The sequence below is a fragment of the Suillus discolor genome (assembly GCF_016758755.1).
Source record: "Suillus discolor strain FC423 chromosome Unknown F5147scaffold_19, whole genome shotgun sequence".
Classification (NCBI taxonomy): Eukaryota; Fungi; Basidiomycota; class Agaricomycetes; order Boletales; family Suillaceae; genus Suillus; species Suillus discolor.
Genome location: NW_024541266.1, coordinates 561648 through 578363, shown reverse-complemented (window position 1 = coordinate 578363; position 16716 = coordinate 561648). Strand labels below are relative to the sequence as shown.

The following is a 16716-nucleotide window of genomic DNA, read 5'->3' as shown; positions in this document are numbered from 1 at the left end:
TGTTCGAGTCAAGTGCAAAATGAGTGAAGCTAACAACACCATGCACCTATAATGGGTGTTGAACGGATGCAAGTTTATCGTTTACGAAGGTAGATACACCGGCTAGAACGCTGCTAGCAACGATACTACATAAATGCCACAGTGCGAGCAAGGAAGTGTGAATATGTGCATAAATTGGCTAATGCGAAAGACTCCAGGAGATATAGATAATATGAATGCTTCAGTTAGAAAATACAACATTAAGTGCACAATGGGCATCTGAAAAGTCGAATACGTATGAGATGCAATCCAGGTAGTGAGAGTCAAGGACGGACCGTTAATATTAAGGTAATAAAACAGCCATATGCTAAAGAGGTATGGACATATGCTGGTGCCAAGTGGTATCCAAGGCTGGAGAACCGGCTTGGGATCTGTCTCCCATCGTCGTGGTTGGAACAAGGGTGTTTGATATTGACTGAACAACCGGAATTTGGTCGGATTCTAAGCTCCGTACGACAGTGGTGATGGGCTCGTTATGAGGGTAATACGACCTGCGCTTAGTGGACATAAAGTCATAAACGGTGAATCTAGTGACGAAACGAGTTAAGACTATTATGGAAACCCGTATGGCGAACCTACTGCTCTTCCAACTGCCTCACTTCCGGCTTCATTTTGGCTAAATCCGGGTTTACCCTACGTTTTGTGTGGGTCAGTGGTTTTTCAACCATTAGGAACTCATCGAGTTCGTGAGTTACGTCAAAATTAGCTTTCTTCATCTGCATGAGGAATAAATATGAAACCGATTAACAATTCATAATACTCACGTCTGGAACGAAAGGAGGCTGAGTTGCTTTCGTATCCGTACTTTGCCAATTTATACCCTGCAGCCATGCATGGTTTTGAATGTCTTGGAAGCCTTGACCATGTGGTCGGCAACCAAGACGTTGGCTAACATTACGTTCGAGTAACTGCGACCAGATTAAGAAAAGGACGGATGCTAACGAGTGTCGGCACTTACTGCTTGCACAAACTTCACGCAGTTTGAACTGCATTTCTTATGGGCATCATCGGGAAACCTCAGAGGATCTTTGAGGATGGAGTTGGTCATCTTCTCAGATGTGCGTCCATCGAATGGACGTCGTCGGAACAACAACTCATAGATTGTAATACCGAAACTCCACCAGTCGACACACCATGTGTATCCTTTCCTTCCAACGACTTCGGGAGCCATATATGCCATACTACCAGCGACACTAGTGTGCAACCGACGCTCCGAATAATGGATGGCAACATTGAAGTCGGTGATATGTGCATGACCCTTTGCATCAAGTACGATATTATCTGGTTTAAGGTCACTGCGGCTCTAGTTAATGATCAAGGTATTCCGCCACAGGAAAATCTTACCGATGAATAATGCGCTGCTTGTGCAAATAAACGAGAGCTGAAGCCAGCTCTGCAACCCAAAATTGGACTACGTCCTCACTGAAGCATCCTCTGCTTTCCAAATGGACTCATTGCGGTACACGATCTTAGAACACGCCAATAGAACAAGGCTGCGATTGACTCACATCGGAGGTCTCCACCCAGCATGAGGTCGAGCACAAAGAAACAGTTTTCATCATCCTGGAATGCATATCGCAAGTTGACAATGAAAGGGTGGTCGATCTATAAAAAAGGTAGTTTGAGACTTGAACATGCAGGCAACAAAGATATCACGCACCTCCTCGAGTAGTCTACGTTCTTGTATGATGTTCGCCACGGCCTTTTGCTTGATACATCGCGCTTTATCAATGTATTTGAGGGCATAAAGCTTTTTGGAACGCTTGTGTTCGACTACCCTGACCTAAGCAGACACTGGTTTATGAGTGACCACACAAAGGAACAAAGAATCAAAGATGGCCGACCTTGCCGAAAGCTCCTTTGCCCACTGCTCTATGGAGGTCGAAATGAAAAAGATTGACTTCAGAATCAAAATCCACAGGTTCAGAAAAACAGCATCCCATGGCTCATCACAGGATAGCGTCGAAAGTTAACGAGCGGGAGATGAATTTAGGGGACTTTATTGAAGGAGAGAAAACAAAGGATATTGCTCGCCTGGAGACTTTGTATCTCAATAAGGAACTGCTGGCCAGACTCGGATAAGTATAATCATTGTTATTTACGGCATAAAATAATAACAACACACTTAATCGATAATCGCTTGAACACTTAGCACTCAACACCTCTGTGGCCCGACGACTTACTTGCTGTTCAAACCACCTTCCGAGTTGGCAACCCGTGCGAGTTGTCAGACCTAGGATTTTTAGGAGAAATTACGCTGCTCCCTAACTAAGCTGCCTGCGAGTTGATTTTGCTGACATGGATGCGGAGGAGCAAATAAATCAAGGGTTGCTCGCTCCTTCACAGGAGTTTTTAGCGTCTGTGAAAGTGTTCCCGCTTATTCCTTACCTGAAGAAAGATGTGATCGTGAGTTGCATCTTCCAACTTAAGCACATGTTATCATTGACGCTTTGTTTGGCCATCAATGCAGAACACTATCGGTGAGAGACTTTATTGTGATGCCTAGATCATTCAAGCACGTGGCTGACGAACATCTCAGATAGTCCGCTTAGTTGGGAGTACGTTGATGTTTGCTATGTTTCACGGTAGTTCGGACTGGGTCATTCATGATATCCTCACAGGCAACTCACAGCCTCGGACATCAATTTTGCCATAGTGCGTCCCTTGGTCACGAAGTACGCGAAGCTCAGGAACATGGCTATAGTATACGCGTGCATGGTTGTTCGTTCATATTTCTTAGCACAGTCAGGCTCAGACTTGGCTCATGCCGGGGTGATGTATTCGCGCGCCACCCTTTGTGAGATCATGGCATTGAAGCTTTTGAGTCACTTCGCATCGAGCAAGATTCAGTTGGTCGCTGTTTTGACGACCCTCTGGTGTCCATTAGCAGGAGCGCCAGATGATGTGATCGAGGAGGTGAAAGACGCTATTGGAGGGGAAGATGAGTATGTCGATGACCCTCAGTGTGCCATTGAGGTCAGTTCAGGCCATATCTATTTTTCAATCAATGTTAATGACCCTCGATAAGATGGCAATCGCCACGAAGGCAAAGACATTCCTGGCTTCCGCGATTGTTCAGAGCGTTGTAACTGACATATACAATGGGCGCATCATAGTATCCATCGCTGGCAACAGATCGATGGTGCCAGACAATTACAAGCAGAGGGCGATCATGATGTACAACCCGCGTACGGCACCGATGCTCGATCACTACAGGTTCATCAAACACTCGTACCTTTCACGTCGAGCTCACACTCTATCAGATTGAGGGTTCCACGATATTCTGCGATTTTGCATTTTGTCAACATAGCTATGCTCATGGTGGTTTTCCTTGCGTGTATATGGAGTAAGTTTTCAGCCTGACTGTGAGTCAGAGTAGCCAATCATTTTTAGCGCAAGACGTTTCTCATGTGACTCCGTGGGAGTCTGTATTCTTGGTTTTTGCGATTGCCTTTACATTGCAAGAGTACACGGCTTCTAAGGAGTACGGGTGGGCTAGTCAGTACATGTTCAACTGTCACATTTCGATTTCTGATATACTTGTGCAGTTTACATTGCCAACGTAATTTCATCTTTGGGTTCAAGCTCCCTGGCTGAAGCTGAAGTCCGCTTCTCTAGATATGGAACGTTTTTGACACATCATTTGTCATAATATTTCTCGGCTATCTGGTTTTGCGAGTGAAGGGGCTGTGGGATAATGACGGTTAGTTGTGTCGCTCGTGTAGGTGATTGGGACTCAATCGGAAGTTCCCATTAGCAAAGATGTCTCAGCTTGCTTTTGACCTGCTAGCTTGCGGGTGTTGCGTTCTTGCTCCTCGGTATAACTGGTCCACTTGTACATCATGACTTGTTGATTTTCTTTTACAGGCTAGCTTTTTATGCAATAAACAATAATGTTGTCGTTTTGTAAATTGTTTCATCCTTCTCTCGTAACATTCCTGCTAATTTCTCTACTGAAAGGGCGTTGCGCGCAATGATAGCTGAATTTATTTTTTTCATAGGCATAGCGGCAGTTTGTTTCTCTGGTATTTTGCTGACCTTGTACACCTTAGGTAAATTATAAATCATTTGCACCATTAAATCGAGACTGATTGTTTTATCTAAGCCTCAGGTACATGGACAATACGCAATATTGCTTGGTTGATGGTTCAGATCTGGTTCGGCTACACGTACCTCAGTTTTGCCCAAGCAAAAAGCTTTCATCCGGTGTTCGGTCCCATTTTAATGACATTCTTCGCAGCGTTGTCGGGCACCCTTCTCTTGACTAGTGCGTATTGACTGCTAATGATGATGGGGTCGCTATTGAGTTGATATACTAGTTCTTATTTCCATTTTGTCAAATACCGCTGCCCGAATTGATGCAGTAAGTGACGGTTGGTAAGTTACTAATCTGGTGCTCAAATGACATTGCATTTTCAGAACGCTACCCAAGAGGTAATGAAATCACAGAATGTTGGTCAGTGGCACACTTGTCTGACTCGGTACCAAGTTTCTGTTTCAATGCACTATATCGACTATCCAGGGGTAAGGCACCCTCAATAATGTTTCAAGTCATGATACACTGCGGCTAAACTTCTTCACTAGCGTAAAATCGGATGCTTTATTCAGCTACCAGCCTCCTTTCAACATTCTCGCCTTCGTCATACTCAAACCTGCAAGTTACATCCTTTCGCCCCGCTCTTTGCACTCTGCGAACGTGTTCCTGATCAGGCTTACAGTAAGCATCCTTATATTTTCCTAAGCCACCACCTATAGACCGTTATCTGCACTGCACCATGTTTGTTCACTATAGTCATTCCCTGTTTTGATCGCTATCGCCATGTACGAACGTCTCTTGGCTTCTGAACAGCGGCTACGTGAGCCCGGAAAGGGTGCTGCTCGCAGTCTGTATCACAGCATCCCAAGGCACATCAAGAACATGCCATTTGTCGACTATTTTGTCGGTTCGAAGTCAGCGGATTTGTACGAGGCGATTTTCGAGGTCGAGGATTCCAGGGATTTTGAGCTTTTTGATGACTCGGAGGTGGACGAGACCAGCCTGCGGTCACTACTTACATCTGGACATGAAGATTCTGGGTCATCACCCATTTCGGAACCGCGGCGTCACAAGAGATCCGCTTCACTTTCAAAGAAGTCGCAATCACAACCCCCGAGGACTCGAAAGGTCAGCGCATTGCCTGCGTTATCAGAACCATCAGGCACAAGAAAAATCTTGCACCTGAATACGTCTACACCAGTCACAAGTTTGTTCTTACAACGTTTCAACGACCCGTCGTCTACTCCACCGGTAGAAATGCTACCTGATATCACGAACATGGACAGGTTGGACTCCTCCATCAAGCGGATTGAAGCATTGTTAGAGGATTGTCGTGAATTACCAGTCCGCAAACTAAAAGATGAGATGAAAGACTTACAAGTGAGTTAACATAGCGTCATCATGGCATGAGGTGATGAACCATTTTACAGGACCGTCAGGCTCGCATCGAGAACATTTTGTTAGCCTTGACTCGCGGGATGCGACATGAGACGGAAATTCTACGGTACAATACTGTATGATTAACCTGAGCACTCTGATTCAATTGCGCTACGCTATTTGATTGTCACTCCTGCATTTTGAAAGAACTCTTGATCTGACCATCCCAAGTACTGACGCCGGCGGGAAGTCACGTGATGCATCAAAGAATACTGAGCTAGACTGAGCTGTAGCAAGGATTATCAACACGTTATGTACTCTTCGTTCCGCCGTTATATGTCTACCTCTTTATTACCCAAGAAAATTGTAACATATGGGAGTGCTTCCAGCAGAAAGGCTACTAAATTGCATAGGCCCGTGCACCGCCAATTTGGCACGCTGCTGACATCCTCACCAGGCTCTGTCCGCCTGCGGCAACGGTATGCATCCCAAACTCCTACTGCCTTGCGTAACCTCCACGTCCGCGCCATTTCATACTCTTCTATACCTCGGTTTGTTGCCCGAGCATTTCGTGTACCGATAGCCGGTGCAGCTCTTGGTGCTGGTGGGCTTGGTTACGCCAATTACAAGTTTGAAGGTAAGTTCTCGTACGTGATATGACTCCTGTGTGTTCATCTTATTGCGACAGAACTGCGCAACAAGTCGACTGCATTGCTGTCGTCTGTCCAAGATGTAGCAGCAGATTTTATAGGCTCGGCTTCGGACGGCATCAAGTCGTTCTCGTCTCGCGTGTCTGCGGTCCAATTACCGGACATCGAAACCCCTCAGTTTCTCAAGGATCTCTTTGCATCTGTGGAGAATGACGAGAAGTCGCAAGAAGAGAAATCACAAAGGGAGTCCTCGAACCGACGATCGCCGGGAGAGAATGCCACTATAGCGGCTTTGATTGCTGCAACCATGTCTTCCCCGTCCGACTCTATCGAGGCTGACGGAAATGTCGATTCGAGACAGAATCAGCTAATGCACCTCACAAGGAAGCTTATTGAGATTAGAAGCATGTTACTCAGCATCGACCAGAGCGATGCGCTGAAGCTCCCAAGCATCGTCGTCATTGGCAGCCAGAGCTCAGGGAAGAGTTCGCTACTAGAAGCCATTGTGGGACATGAATTTTTGCCAAAGTAAGATGTTATATTCACCGCTTATGATTGTGCTGATGGTGATGCAGGGGCAACAACATGGTCACTCGCCGTCCTATAGAACTCACTCTAGTCTATACACCCTGCCAAGGCTGATGGTAAGACTCCCGAAGAATATGGCGAGTTCCCGGCTCTTGGACTAGGGAAGATCACCAACTTCGCCCAAATTCAGCAAACCCTAACTGACCTCAACCTTGCCGTCCCCTCCTCCGAAGCCGTCTCTAACGACGCCATTGACCTCCGCATCTACAGTCCTAACGTTCCCGACCTCACCCTTATCGATCTACCAGGCTACGTGCAGATATCATCCATGGACCAGCCAGAAACACTTAAGGAGAAGATCGCAAGTCTATGTGAGCGCTACATCCGGGAGCCCAATATCATCCTCGCGGTCTGCGCAGCTGATGTAGATCTGGCAAATTCTCCCGCCTTACGAGCAAGTCGAAAAGTTGATCCCTTGGGTCTGCGGACAATTGGCGTCATCACGAAGATGGATTTGGTGCCACCTGAACAGGGTGCAATGATCCTTGCAGGGAACCGCTACCCCTTGCACCTAGGATATGTGGGCGTCGTTACCAAATCAGCAGGGAATAAATTCTCGTCGCAGTCCGCAGGCACCGTTGCAAAACGGAGCGAGAATGATTACTTTGGCAACCACCGTGATTACTTTGGCGCCTCATCCTCGCTAATGGTCGGCACTGATACTCTCCGGCGGCGTCTGATGGAAGTGCTCGAATCTTCCATGGCGTCTTCGCTGCACGGGATAACCAATGCGGTACAGCTCGAGCTCGAAGAGGCTACCTACCAGTTCAAAGTACAATATAATGACCGGCGCATCACTGCCGAGTCATACATGGCTGAAACGGTGGACACACTGAAGTCTCGGTTCAAAGACTTCACTACGCAGTTCCGGAAGCCACAAGTGCGCGAGAAGCTGAAGATGATGCTGGACGAGAAGGTGATGGATGTGCTGGAACAACTATATTGGCTAGATAAACGGATGCCGGAGCTCGGTGCGCTTGCCGCGGACTCGAAGGTGAAGCCTCAGGATGTGGAGGCGTATTGGCGACATAAACTTGAGGCGGCATCTTCCTTGCTCACAAAGTCTGGCGTTGGCCGCGACTCCACTCTTCTCGTTGCTGATGGCCTGCGTGGTCTTATCGATTCGATTGTGTCCGGAGACCCTTTCACACACCACCCTCGAGCAGCTGAAAGGATAGTGCAGTTCTCGCATGTGATATTGCGGGAGCGCATTGGCGTGACGTCGGACCAGGTTGAGAACTGCATTAAGCCGTTCAAGTACGAGGTAGACGTTGATGAGCGGGAGTGGGAGCAGGGACGTGAGCGCGCAGTGGAGCTATTTCAGACGGAGTTAGCGATGTGTGAGAGCAAGTTGAAGGAGATCAGGAAGAAGGTTGGCGGGGGTCGAAGGCTTCGTAGCCTCTTGGGTTATGTCCAGGGCTTAGAGGAACAGGCAAAAGAGAGGAGAAACAGACGGTTGGCAAGAGAAGAGGATGTGCAAGAGGAGTCGGAGCCTGGGTCGTATCGGTATCCCCCAGGGCAAATTCTTGATGGTAGGATTCTACAATGGCACGTTGGACCGCAAGCTGATGATGCATTCATAGCTCGCCATGCTATGCTGTACAGTGATAGGTTGTCCATTCTCAAGCTTCGCCTGGCCGCACTCAAGTCAAGGCGGTGTAAAGCAGGCCCCGAGAGTGATGTGCTATGTCCTGAAGTCTTCCTGAATGTGGTCGCCGACAAGCTTGCACATACCTCCACTATGTTCATCAATATCGAATTGTTGGACCACTTCTTCGACCAGGTGACCTTGTCAGATTAATGGTGAAATATGTACTGACGGTGTATGTTTAGCTCCCCCGAGGGATCGATTCACGTTTAATATACGACCTCGACCGCAAGGAGGTTGAGGAATTTGCTAGAGAGAATCCTGTTGTCAAGCACCACCTCGACTTACAAGAGCGTAAGGACAAACTTGAGGAGGTGAGTCAAATGATAGTATTTTTAACACATTCGACTGATGACGCTGTTAGGTTATGAAACAATTAAACAGCTTGTCCACTCTTCGGACAGATACTCAACCCGCGCCACGTCGACAACGTGGGCTTTTTGGTGGAATGTTTTGAGCTCAACCGATTTTTTCCCTCAACTGGTCGCGGTGGGGACGAATGATATGGTGGGAGGATGAGAAGATGCGCACGGTTCAACTGCACTGACTCGGAATAAACATGATACAAATGCGTGGCTTTCATTGGGAATCATTTATTGCCCACAGTACAAATATAAGCGGTAGTCACAACTCTACAGTTTTGCCTTGGCTTTGGCCATCTAGGGAACAAGTCAGTCTTGGTTTTAATTACAGCAATTCACATAGTTGTTCACCTGAAGGACGGCGGCAAGTTTTGTGGCCAACATGATATTACCTTTTGCCTTTAGTTTGCCAGTGAGGAAAGCTTTCTGACCGTCCATCTATCATGTCACGTGTTACAATTAGTGATTCACATTGAATGGACCGCTATAATACAAACCTTGCCTGAAGCGAGCTGCGAGAACGTATCATCTGACATGATGAGTGTGACGTCCGCTTTGGGCGAGGCGAGTCCTTTCAGAATGACACCATTCTTTTTCAAATCAATCGTCCATACGGCCTCCTTCTTGTCATCGTTCGTTATTTTGAGCTCAAAGATGCCCTTTGTCTGTAAAGCATTGGGTTACACGAGTAATAAGACCTATAATTAGAGGTACGCACTTTCTTTACTTGTGCTTGTCTCTCTGCATCGGTGAAGCCATCGAATGCAGTGTGAAGGTCGACGATAATGTCTGAAGCCTGAAGGGGTGTTTCCAGTTAGTAAGCGAAGACAGCATCAAGAATGAGCTTTTTCAGCGACCTTGAAACCGTCAACCTTGATGTCAGACATGGGATGGTATGAAAGATAATTGCTGTCTTATGAGAGAATAACAGTAATCATATGAAACTTGTATACGTAGCAATTAAGGGTCAATTGCACCCGAACTTGCATGGTGCCGGTTCCTGAAGCTAAGGCCTGAGGCCGAGGCCTGGATGACCGGAAGGATCCGGCACACACGGTTCTGCGCGGTTTCCGAGTCCTTCATCACAAGTTGGGCCTCACTAGGCCTCACTGGCACTGCCGGTAACTCGCCAATTAGCTTCTGTTGTCTTCCCAACCCTCTGGTATCTTGATGATGACAAGGGGTATCTCAATAGTAAATACTCTTCCGGTCGAGGTTCGTGGATCCCAGTTTTACCAAGACTACTCGATACTCAAATAGTTTTTATTCATCAGCTTCTCTACGAGATACAGCTCTTTTCTGCATCTCCCTATCTCCCTCTGACATGTAAGACGCTCCACGGAATATTCAGCGCATCTCCGCCCTCCTATCGCGCCCAATATCTTATCGCTTCTATCGAAGCCGCACAAGTTAGGGATAACTTGATTCTCTCGAAACTATTGCGGTACCCAATTTGCACAGTGGACGTATTAGAGTCGTTGTTTCGAATATCAAGCAATATTATACCTTTAACCTGGATACCGGAACTTCCAAGACGCCTCTTTCGTTCGCTCACCCCAAAATCCCGCGCAAAGACACCTTCGTGGACAGATCAAGACCATCCGCTTCCCTTCGTAAAATATTTGTTCACTTGTGCGAAAATCCGTCCCCCATATGTCAACTCACATGATGGCTACGCCCTCACGAAAGCTGTGCAGGTGGGCTTCCTGCCTCTAGTTCGCTTTCTCCTTGATCATGGCGCTTCCCCTCGCTGCAAAAACAATATGCCGATCATTGTCGCTATCTACCGTAAGGATCTTTCGCTTGTGCGACTGCTTGTAGAAAAAGTGGACTGCCGAGAACGTGGTCCAGAGGCATTGAAGCAGAAAGGGAAGGAACAAAAATTGGAGGATCGAGCGCAAGTAACACCCGACATGCTCAAGGTTGCGGTGAAACTAAATGCGCGGGATATTGTGGAATATTTCATGAAAGAAAAGGGATGTGTACCTGATTTGCAGACTCTACAGATGATGCGGTAAATTTGTAAATCGTAATGTCCGTGATTGATACCCGGTTTGCCGTGTGGTCTCATGACTCTCATCACCTGTGTTCACGTCATGTTAAGGATACAGCACTGTCTTCAATCAGGAGAATCAATACAAGTTATGAGGTTGAACTATGAAGTGACTACATCCAGTTTGATAACGCTGCCAGTACGTACACTACTGAAATCGTGTCTAATCAATTTATGGCTGGTGTCCGCAAGAGTACAATGTACAAGATGCGTTGAGATGACCAATACAGAATACACTGAAGTCGCGGCCCAGTCAACACCGGTGATACAAGATAGGCAGCCACTTACAAACAAGGAGGATACATGGCTTATACAGAGACAGGATTAAATATCGTCGATATCGACTTCCCCTTCGTCACCGAATTCGAAAGTACACTCTCCATCCTCTTCGGGGAATGTGTCTGTCTCGTTGATTTTTGCATTCTCTGGCAGCTCGCCGTAGGCCTTCACTGTGGTGATTAAATGAATTTTTATATGCATGTGATGAAAGGAATTATGTTACGTACAATTTCTCGCCTCATCAGCCGTATACTTAACAATAACATCTGCCTTGTCATCCTGGAAGTCCCGCAGAGAAAGGAGTACAATGTCTCCCTGGTTAATCCACACCTAAAACAGTGGCCTCAAAACGAGCGCTCATAATGTACAGCACGAATACTGACCTTCTTTCGCATCTTACCACGAATGTGGGCTAGCCTCTTCTCACCATCGAAGCACATCGCCTCGAGACGACCATTACCAAGCATCTTCGTTACTTGTGCGTATTCTTGTCCATCTTCACGGAAGACCAATTCACGCTTGTCGTCGTCGTTTTCGTTCTTTCCACGTCTGCGGTTCTTTCCTCCCTGAAGAAAAAGGCGTCCAGCACTAGATAACATTAGAGATAGGAGAAGATGTGACCTTTCCTTTGTTCTGAGGGAGATGATCAGCTTGAAAGTGATTTCGAAAGGGTATGATGATTTACACACCTTCGGCATGATTAACAGTTACTCTCTGCGTTTATTTTGTCCTTGTCGCCAGATACGGGATAGCGAGGACAATAAGCGAAAGAGCGCAGTATGAGATAGTGCTTAGCTGACCTTGGTACGGGAGCAACACTTATCGATTATAAATTTTGGATCGAACCTGGAAAGGAAGCGTCGGCCGTACAGTGGCCGGAATTCCGCACGGTCTTAAGTCCGTTACTTCCTGTACACATTAATGTAGAAACGAGCTATACTGTAGAGTCGATACCTGATCTTACAGCTGGGCTTCATAATCTTTTTGTCACATGGCTGAATCTCTCCTAGCAATTTTGCTCGTAACCTCGTCAGCAAAGGGGCCAAACGTTGTATATCGATGGCCACCGTCCGTGGAGAATACCAGACCCAGACTCTCCCGTCCGCGTCCACCTGTTGATGGTCTTGAGTTAGACAACCCTTGGCGTGCATCACATTGCTCAGACAGTTTAAATGACTTAGCCGAAACGCACATGGAGGGTTTCGTAGACGATATAGATGACTACGCGTGGAGGAGACCCACTGAGAGTCGCGACGGGTCCATGTCTTTCTCCCGCTCCGCTATCCCGGCGTCAGGCCGTGATTCTCCTTGCAACGAGGAACGAAGGGAAATTGACCCCATCGCGAATGAGTACCAGTCTTTGTTCGACTACACTGCCCAATTCCTGGCTGGTATGCTATGTCCGCAGGGACACCTGTGCCACCAGAAATTTGAGCTCGTCATTGATAACCTCGTCTTCGCTGGGCACCCTGTCTGCGCGGAACCTGACGGCATGTGGCGCTTCAAGCCAGAGAAACACAAGCCTGGCTCACGAGGTCGCGGGTCTCGACATCGGGAATCCAACCTAGCAGACAAAGATAGCTCTGAAGTCTCTCTTGGTGGAGACACACACACTACAGCGACGTCCAAAAGCTCGTGGTTGCACATGTTTCATCTTGTTCTTGTGTTTGATTTACCAGACCCGTCATCATCAGCCTCGGGGAATGTTGCAAGATATTTCGACACAATCTACGAGCAAATTGCATTCACTGTTACTGCTGTGCTTTTCCAAGAACAGGTCCTGTCAAACTTTGTAGAATTGGAGTGTGATGCGATTGGTTCGCTAGAAACCGAGTATATGATAAAAGGTTAATCGCGCCCGGCACTCGTGGAGCACATGTCGCTGACGTGCATACCCAGGAGAGCCTTTCTCTGACTTTGCATCGCAGGCACAACGAGTGTCATCTATTGCTACTGCGATGAAATATCTCTATGATGCCATCAAGTCATCTAGCATGGCCCACATCACTCTCAACGATCTCCCCCTCGAACTGCAGCTCCCCCCTTATTTGGACCACTTATTGCATAGCGAAGAGGAATCTGAACTTAAATTCGTCGGTCGTCTCGAGAATCAAACCGATTCTCAGCTATGGGGCCGCGAGCTCAGTTTTGGATGGCGTCTGCCAGCCCTTGTGCCTTGGAAGAGTTTGCTTCTCCTTGATGCTGACCAGGAACTGGATCCGTATGCGAACTTGAGAGGGTCGCACGTGCACGCTGAGGAGAGAAGCTTGGCAGAGGGTCTGATCAAGTTTCTTGAAACCGCTTCTGTCACGTTATCGTGAGTCTACTTTCGTACCATGGATATTCCAAGATAACAGCGTTTTCAGATTGGCAGACATGGCGAGTTTGCTTGACTGGGAACTACATTCTCAGGTATATCCAACGGTTCGCTGGTTAGTCCACCACCGACGGGCCAAGATTGTTGACACAGTCCACAATGGATTGAAGACCATCTTTTCGATTGCTCCTAAGCTTGATAAACCGTTAGTACATAATGCAGTTTTTCTATTTTGTGATCGATTGATTTGAATGCAGGCTTACTACTCTTACTGCTGAATTCAAACGTGATTTCCCACAGTCGTCCATCTCACCCCTCCCTACGCTAATGGCCACGATCTCCGATTCTAATTCCAAGCAGGCCGATAACCACTTTTTTGCGACGGTCGTGCAGTCCAAGGATCTCATATCTCTGTATCACGAAGTCGTGCTTTGGATGCTGAAACGCGATCTCCTTATTACACTGCATCTGCACGTGCGCGTAGTCACTACTACTGAGCTCAAGGTTCACGTCAGACAGACACACGAACGGAAGCTGGAGCGACGAGCGAGTTACCATCTTCACGGGCGCCGGATAAGCAGCCGCAAGGGCGATCATGGTGTGGGTGACGCACACGAGCATCCACGAGTAAACACTCCCTGGTTGTCACTTTCGCCCAAAGCTGCTAAGCGGTACCCGAGACGGTCTATAGACTCAGGGCAGAGCAAGCCCAACGACGTATCGGGGTCGATCCTGCTTGAGGATGCTGAAGATGTCTTTGACGAAATATCTGAAGAAGATTCAGGAGAGGAGAATGTTGGTTGGGGATCATCTGAGGATACCCTGGAGCCTTCAATGATTAGCGATCCGGGAACAGCGAGTCCGTTAGAGCGAAAGTGGTTAGCAGCTATGTCGGAGGGGAAGGATGAATATATTGCGAGACGATTTGCACTGTCAGTTTTTGATTTGCTTTGTTTACTAACGTTCTTTTGACACATTTTCAGGATCAATCAGTACTTCGATGGTAAGCGAACGGACGACGAGATCCTCTACAGAGCAGAGATATCACGCAAGCAGCTTCGAGAGGTGTTGCATCATTATGAAGAATATGTAAGTCTCGTGTTTTATCAACTGCACCATACTGATGCACCTGCATAGCTACAAACTTTCTTGCATCCTGCCTGACCATATTACACTCGCTCGCTTCATGCCTCCCTGGTGTCACTCATACACTCTGAATATTAATACAGTGACATCACCGAAGTTCGTGCTCGAGGCTCAGGACAGAATATGGCGGGCAAGGGGTAGAAAAAAAGCTTGAATTCATCAGGATCCCTGAACTCACAAAACAACGTTTTGAATACAGGATATATGTTCTCCATCGCAAGGGGGAATTGTCGTGATCTTTGTAGATGGACCAGACCCACCAACATGTGTCTCTTGGAATAACGAAAAAATTACATGATTATGGATTGGTCAATCATAATGATACATGTCCGAGAGTAGGGGGGGGGGGGGGGTTAGAATATGTATTGTGGTGTGTTATGAGTATTAGGTGTTTTGCAACTCTGCCCCAACGATAGTAGGGGAATCTTATTATAATACTCACTAGTACAACTCAGATGTCCGTATCATGCTCGCAACTCAATTGACTGCGTTTCTATTGTCTGCCACTTGCGATACCCGTGTGTCGCACAATGAGACTAAGGATATTTCTGTGGTGGGTGAAGCTTACTACTGATCCTTGCTGGGAATCTTCAGTGCGTCCACTCCCCGGAATTCGTGCATTTGTCTAGTGTATTCTTGCGCAGGTTCAGGGGATCAAGGTCATCGTTCACTTGTTGGATCGAATAGAACAACTAGCTGATCGTGAGAAGGCATCGAGATTTAGCAAACCTATGACAAAGTACAAGGCAGCGGCCCATACACAGCGCGTCGCGGCAGCCCAAAAGGGACGAGAGTCGAGAAGGGGTTTGAGGGTCCAGGTATTCGTCCTCTTCTGTTCAATTGAAGTGGAACGTGCGAGTGTTATCATACACGTTATCAGTACAAATGACACAGTTCTGCTGTATTTCTACATTCAAGTATATGTTCATGCGTAGTCTGTGTGGACCCAGCCAAGCAATCGCTCAGCTTTACTACAGTCGAAAAATCCTTTCGTGCCACTCTCGACCCAGCCAGGTTTTATTGGCACATTTGGGAAGTACTTCTCCTTCAATTCTAGCCAGTCCTCATCGGCAGCCAGTTGAGGCGCAGTAATAAAAAATGTCTCGTGCCCTGTCCAATGGTCCATTTCCACAGTCACTGCACGCAGGAAAGCGTCTGCTGCTGAGTCCATTTGGACGTAGCCCCAGAGGTCACCTCGGACGCGGGAGTAATCCTGTCTATAGGCACGTGCGCGCGTAGGGACGAACTTGTGGATGCGGATGCTTGCAACTCGCATAGATGGGTATCTTCGGACGATGGTATTTGCTTGCATCTCAGAAATTCTGGCAGAATTTAGTCAGGCTCTATTATTATTCCTTCAATGAGACAAATATTGAGTTAATCACAATTTGGAAAGCCCGTAAGGTTCGTCAGGCTCGCATGGGTGATTCTCATCGATCGGAAAGTAGTGAAAAACGGGCTCTGTGCCGAACACCCCACGCAAGACATTGACTGAGGACGCCAGTGCAACACGATTTATCCCTAACTGAGGATATTTAGTCAATATATCATCAGCAGGATGTTCTTTGAGTCACCTCGGCAGCTGCACGCAAGACATTCCAAGTGATCACGACATTGCTGCAGATGGTGGGTGTCTACCTTCAAGAACTTGAAGTACTGTGACGGAGGGGATCTCTTACTCGTTGTGCACCTTGGTCTTGAAGTCCATCGGGTGTGGAAAAGCTGCCAACTGGATGATTGCATCACAACCTTCGAAAACCTTCAAAGTCGCATCAAAGTCCTTCAGGTCCACTGGGTGGAAAGAGAAAGCAGGATTGTTGTAGAAGTCGGTATCATGTGCAATGACACAGTCTGCGCCGACTGCGATGTGCCCTTCCTTCAGCACCCAACGGACAACACGTCTGCCCACGCCCCCATTGCATCCAGTGATAGCAATCTTCATTGTCAGTGCGGTCAGATGGAAAGAGAGGGAAAAGCTGGTCTAAAGTGTGCTTGATTTATCTTGGCGAGTCTCCGTCAAAGTCAGGAGGACAGGGCCCCGGTCCCTAGTACAACACATGTAAGAAGCACCGGCCCGGGTACGACTTATTCCTGGACCCGACTTAGGGTACAGGTCTATCGAAAAAAATCCTCTGTCCAATGATCGTTACCGGCCCGCTCGCGGTCCGCTCAGTTTGCTTGTTTCGGTCCACAATTTCTTGCGCTTCTTATTGTTTGCCCC

General features: G+C 47.4%; 8 protein-coding genes across 8 annotated transcripts; 4 read left to right on the top strand and 4 right to left on the bottom strand.

The window, feature by feature from the left end:
- Positions 1 to 23: 23 nt before the first annotated feature.
- On the bottom strand, positions 24 to 2073 carry F5147DRAFT_688306 (kinase-like domain-containing protein). The gene is made up of 9 exons (XM_041436902.1): positions 1884 to 2073; positions 1700 to 1822; positions 1548 to 1644; positions 1384 to 1489; positions 998 to 1334; positions 804 to 947; positions 619 to 755; positions 315 to 566; positions 24 to 258 (listed from the first exon to the last, which is right to left on the bottom strand). The coding sequence occupies exons 1-8, from the start codon at positions 1980 to 1982 to the stop codon at positions 347 to 349; spliced, it is 1263 nt and encodes a 420-aa protein (XP_041294472.1). The 5' UTR covers positions 1983 to 2073; the 3' UTR covers positions 24 to 258; positions 315 to 346.
- Positions 2074 to 2164: 91 nt separating this feature from the next.
- F5147DRAFT_688302 (uncharacterized protein) lies at positions 2165 to 5676 on the top strand. The gene is made up of 19 exons (XM_041436901.1): positions 2165 to 2445; positions 2510 to 2519; positions 2579 to 2597; positions 2661 to 3015; positions 3068 to 3255; positions 3303 to 3385; positions 3433 to 3537; positions 3588 to 3601; positions 3658 to 3742; positions 3797 to 3857; positions 3907 to 3945; positions 4000 to 4091; positions 4145 to 4306; positions 4359 to 4402; positions 4459 to 4473; positions 4529 to 4563; positions 4624 to 4756; positions 4832 to 5455; positions 5506 to 5676. Exons 1-19 carry the CDS (start codon positions 2338 to 2340, stop codon positions 5593 to 5595), a joined length of 2262 nt encoding a protein of 753 aa, XP_041294471.1. The 5' UTR covers positions 2165 to 2337; the 3' UTR covers positions 5596 to 5676.
- A 79-nt stretch (positions 5677 to 5755) lies between these two features.
- On the top strand, positions 5756 to 9056 carry F5147DRAFT_688294 (P-loop containing nucleoside triphosphate hydrolase protein). Its single transcript, XM_041436900.1, is given in 7 exon segments — positions 5756 to 6089; positions 6141 to 6630; positions 6678 to 6720; positions 6740 to 8222; positions 8274 to 8473; positions 8524 to 8652; positions 8703 to 9056. 7 exon segments carry the CDS (start codon positions 5765 to 5767, stop codon positions 8793 to 8795), a joined length of 2763 nt encoding a protein of 920 aa, XP_041294470.1. The 5' UTR covers positions 5756 to 5764; the 3' UTR covers positions 8796 to 9056.
- Positions 8699 to 9670, bottom strand: F5147DRAFT_111042 (sterol-binding-like protein). The gene is made up of 5 exons (XM_041428078.1): positions 9558 to 9670; positions 9419 to 9496; positions 9198 to 9365; positions 9052 to 9138; positions 8699 to 8997 (listed from the first exon to the last, which is right to left on the bottom strand). Exons 1-5 carry the CDS (start codon positions 9585 to 9587, stop codon positions 8971 to 8973), a joined length of 390 nt encoding a protein of 129 aa, XP_041294469.1. The 5' UTR covers positions 9588 to 9670; the 3' UTR covers positions 8699 to 8970.
- Positions 9671 to 9729: 59 nt separating this feature from the next.
- Positions 9730 to 10810, top strand: F5147DRAFT_688290 (uncharacterized protein). Its single transcript, XM_041436899.1, has 2 exons — positions 9730 to 9915; positions 9975 to 10810. Exons 1-2 carry the CDS (start codon positions 9871 to 9873, stop codon positions 10716 to 10718), a joined length of 789 nt encoding a protein of 262 aa, XP_041294468.1. The 5' UTR covers positions 9730 to 9870; the 3' UTR covers positions 10719 to 10810.
- A 231-nt stretch (positions 10811 to 11041) lies between these two features.
- Positions 11042 to 11785, bottom strand: F5147DRAFT_688279 (eukaryotic translation initiation factor 1A). Its single transcript, XM_041436898.1, has 5 exons — positions 11722 to 11785; positions 11654 to 11665; positions 11416 to 11598; positions 11260 to 11362; positions 11042 to 11202 (listed from the first exon to the last, which is right to left on the bottom strand). The coding sequence occupies exons 1-5, from the start codon at positions 11728 to 11730 to the stop codon at positions 11078 to 11080; spliced, it is 432 nt and encodes a 143-aa protein (XP_041294467.1). The 5' UTR covers positions 11731 to 11785; the 3' UTR covers positions 11042 to 11077.
- Positions 11786 to 11980: 195 nt separating this feature from the next.
- On the top strand, positions 11981 to 14874 carry F5147DRAFT_688276 (nitrogen permease regulator of amino acid transport activity 3-domain-containing protein). The gene is made up of 6 exons (XM_041436897.1): positions 11981 to 12879; positions 12932 to 13349; positions 13399 to 13554; positions 13607 to 14281; positions 14333 to 14438; positions 14487 to 14874. Exons 1-6 carry the CDS (start codon positions 12024 to 12026, stop codon positions 14511 to 14513), a joined length of 2238 nt encoding a protein of 745 aa, XP_041294466.1. The 5' UTR covers positions 11981 to 12023; the 3' UTR covers positions 14514 to 14874.
- Positions 14875 to 15300: 426 nt separating this feature from the next.
- On the bottom strand, positions 15301 to 16592 carry F5147DRAFT_688273 (NAD(P)-binding protein). Its single transcript, XM_041436896.1, has 4 exons — positions 16175 to 16592; positions 16070 to 16112; positions 15881 to 16020; positions 15301 to 15817 (listed from the first exon to the last, which is right to left on the bottom strand). Exons 1-4 carry the CDS (start codon positions 16435 to 16437, stop codon positions 15421 to 15423), a joined length of 843 nt encoding a protein of 280 aa, XP_041294465.1. The 5' UTR covers positions 16438 to 16592; the 3' UTR covers positions 15301 to 15420.
- Positions 16593 to 16716: the final 124 nt, after the last annotated feature.

What these genes read in the sequence shown, in the direction of transcription:
- F5147DRAFT_688306 (XM_041436902.1), bottom strand. Translation starts at nt 1,982, where the DNA reads ATGGGATGCTGTTTTTCTGAACCTGTGGATTTTGATTCTGAAGTCAAT. An exon ending in AACGTAGACTACTCGAGGAG is followed by an intron (nt 1,645 to 1,699) that starts GTGCGTGATATC and finishes CCTTTTTTATAG; the next exon opens with ATCGACCACCCTTTCATTGT. An exon ending in AGCCTCCTTTCGTTCCAGAC is followed by an intron (nt 756 to 803) that starts GTGAGTATTATG and finishes TTCCTCATGCAG; the next exon opens with ATGAAGAAAGCTAATTTTGA.
- F5147DRAFT_688302 (XM_041436901.1), top strand. Translation starts at nt 2,338, where the DNA reads ATGGATGCGGAGGAGCAAATAAATCAAGGGTTGCTCGCTCCTTCACAG. An exon ending in ACCCTCAGTGTGCCATTGAG is followed by an intron (nt 3,016 to 3,067) that starts GTCAGTTCAGGC and finishes ACCCTCGATAAG; the next exon opens with ATGGCAATCGCCACGAAGGC. An exon ending in TGTTCCTGATCAGGCTTACA is followed by an intron (nt 4,757 to 4,831) that starts GTAAGCATCCTT and finishes TGTTCACTATAG; the next exon opens with TCATTCCCTGTTTTGATCGC.
- F5147DRAFT_688294 (XM_041436900.1), top strand. Translation starts at nt 5,765, where the DNA reads ATGTACTCTTCGTTCCGCCGTTATATGTCTACCTCTTTATTACCCAAG. An exon ending in CCCAGGGCAAATTCTTGATG is followed by an intron (nt 8,223 to 8,273) that starts GTAGGATTCTAC and finishes ATGCATTCATAG; the next exon opens with CTCGCCATGCTATGCTGTAC. An exon ending in TGGACCACTTCTTCGACCAG is followed by an intron (nt 8,474 to 8,523) that starts GTGACCTTGTCA and finishes GTGTATGTTTAG; the next exon opens with CTCCCCCGAGGGATCGATTC.
- F5147DRAFT_111042 (XM_041428078.1), bottom strand. Translation starts at nt 9,587, where the DNA reads ATGTCTGACATCAAGGTTGACGGTTTCAAG. An exon ending in CGCAGCTCGCTTCAGGCAAG is followed by an intron (nt 9,139 to 9,197) that starts GTTTGTATTATA and finishes GTGACATGATAG; the next exon opens with ATGGACGGTCAGAAAGCTTT. An exon ending in AACTTGCCGCCGTCCTTCAG is followed by an intron (nt 8,998 to 9,051) that starts GTGAACAACTAT and finishes CTTGTTCCCTAG; the next exon opens with ATGGCCAAAGCCAAGGCAAA.
- F5147DRAFT_688290 (XM_041436899.1), top strand. Translation starts at nt 9,871, where the DNA reads ATGATGACAAGGGGTATCTCAATAGTAAATACTCTTCCGGTCGAG. An exon ending in TAAATACTCTTCCGGTCGAG is followed by an intron (nt 9,916 to 9,974) that starts GTTCGTGGATCC and finishes TTTATTCATCAG; the next exon opens with CTTCTCTACGAGATACAGCT.
- F5147DRAFT_688279 (XM_041436898.1), bottom strand. An exon ending in GTGGTAAGATGCGAAAGAAG is followed by an intron (nt 11,363 to 11,415) that starts GTCAGTATTCGT and finishes CCACTGTTTTAG; the next exon opens with GTGTGGATTAACCAGGGAGA. An exon ending in GGCTGATGAGGCGAGAAATT is followed by an intron (nt 11,203 to 11,259) that starts GTACGTAACATA and finishes TAATCACCACAG; the next exon opens with TGAAGGCCTACGGCGAGCTG.
- F5147DRAFT_688276 (XM_041436897.1), top strand. Translation starts at nt 12,024, where the DNA reads ATGGCTGAATCTCTCCTAGCAATTTTGCTCGTAACCTCGTCAGCAAAG. An exon ending in ACCGCTTCTGTCACGTTATC is followed by an intron (nt 13,350 to 13,398) that starts GTGAGTCTACTT and finishes CAGCGTTTTCAG; the next exon opens with ATTGGCAGACATGGCGAGTT. An exon ending in ATTGCGAGACGATTTGCACT is followed by an intron (nt 14,282 to 14,332) that starts GTCAGTTTTTGA and finishes ACACATTTTCAG; the next exon opens with GATCAATCAGTACTTCGATG.
- F5147DRAFT_688273 (XM_041436896.1), bottom strand. Translation starts at nt 16,437, where the DNA reads ATGAAGATTGCTATCACTGGATGCAATGGGGGCGTGGGCAGACGTGTT. An exon ending in AAGACCAAGGTGCACAACGA is followed by an intron (nt 16,113 to 16,174) that starts GTAAGAGATCCC and finishes CACCATCTGCAG; the next exon opens with CAATGTCGTGATCACTTGGA. An exon ending in TCTTGCGTGCAGCTGCCGAG is followed by an intron (nt 16,021 to 16,069) that starts GTGACTCAAAGA and finishes AAATATCCTCAG; the next exon opens with TTAGGGATAAATCGTGTTGC.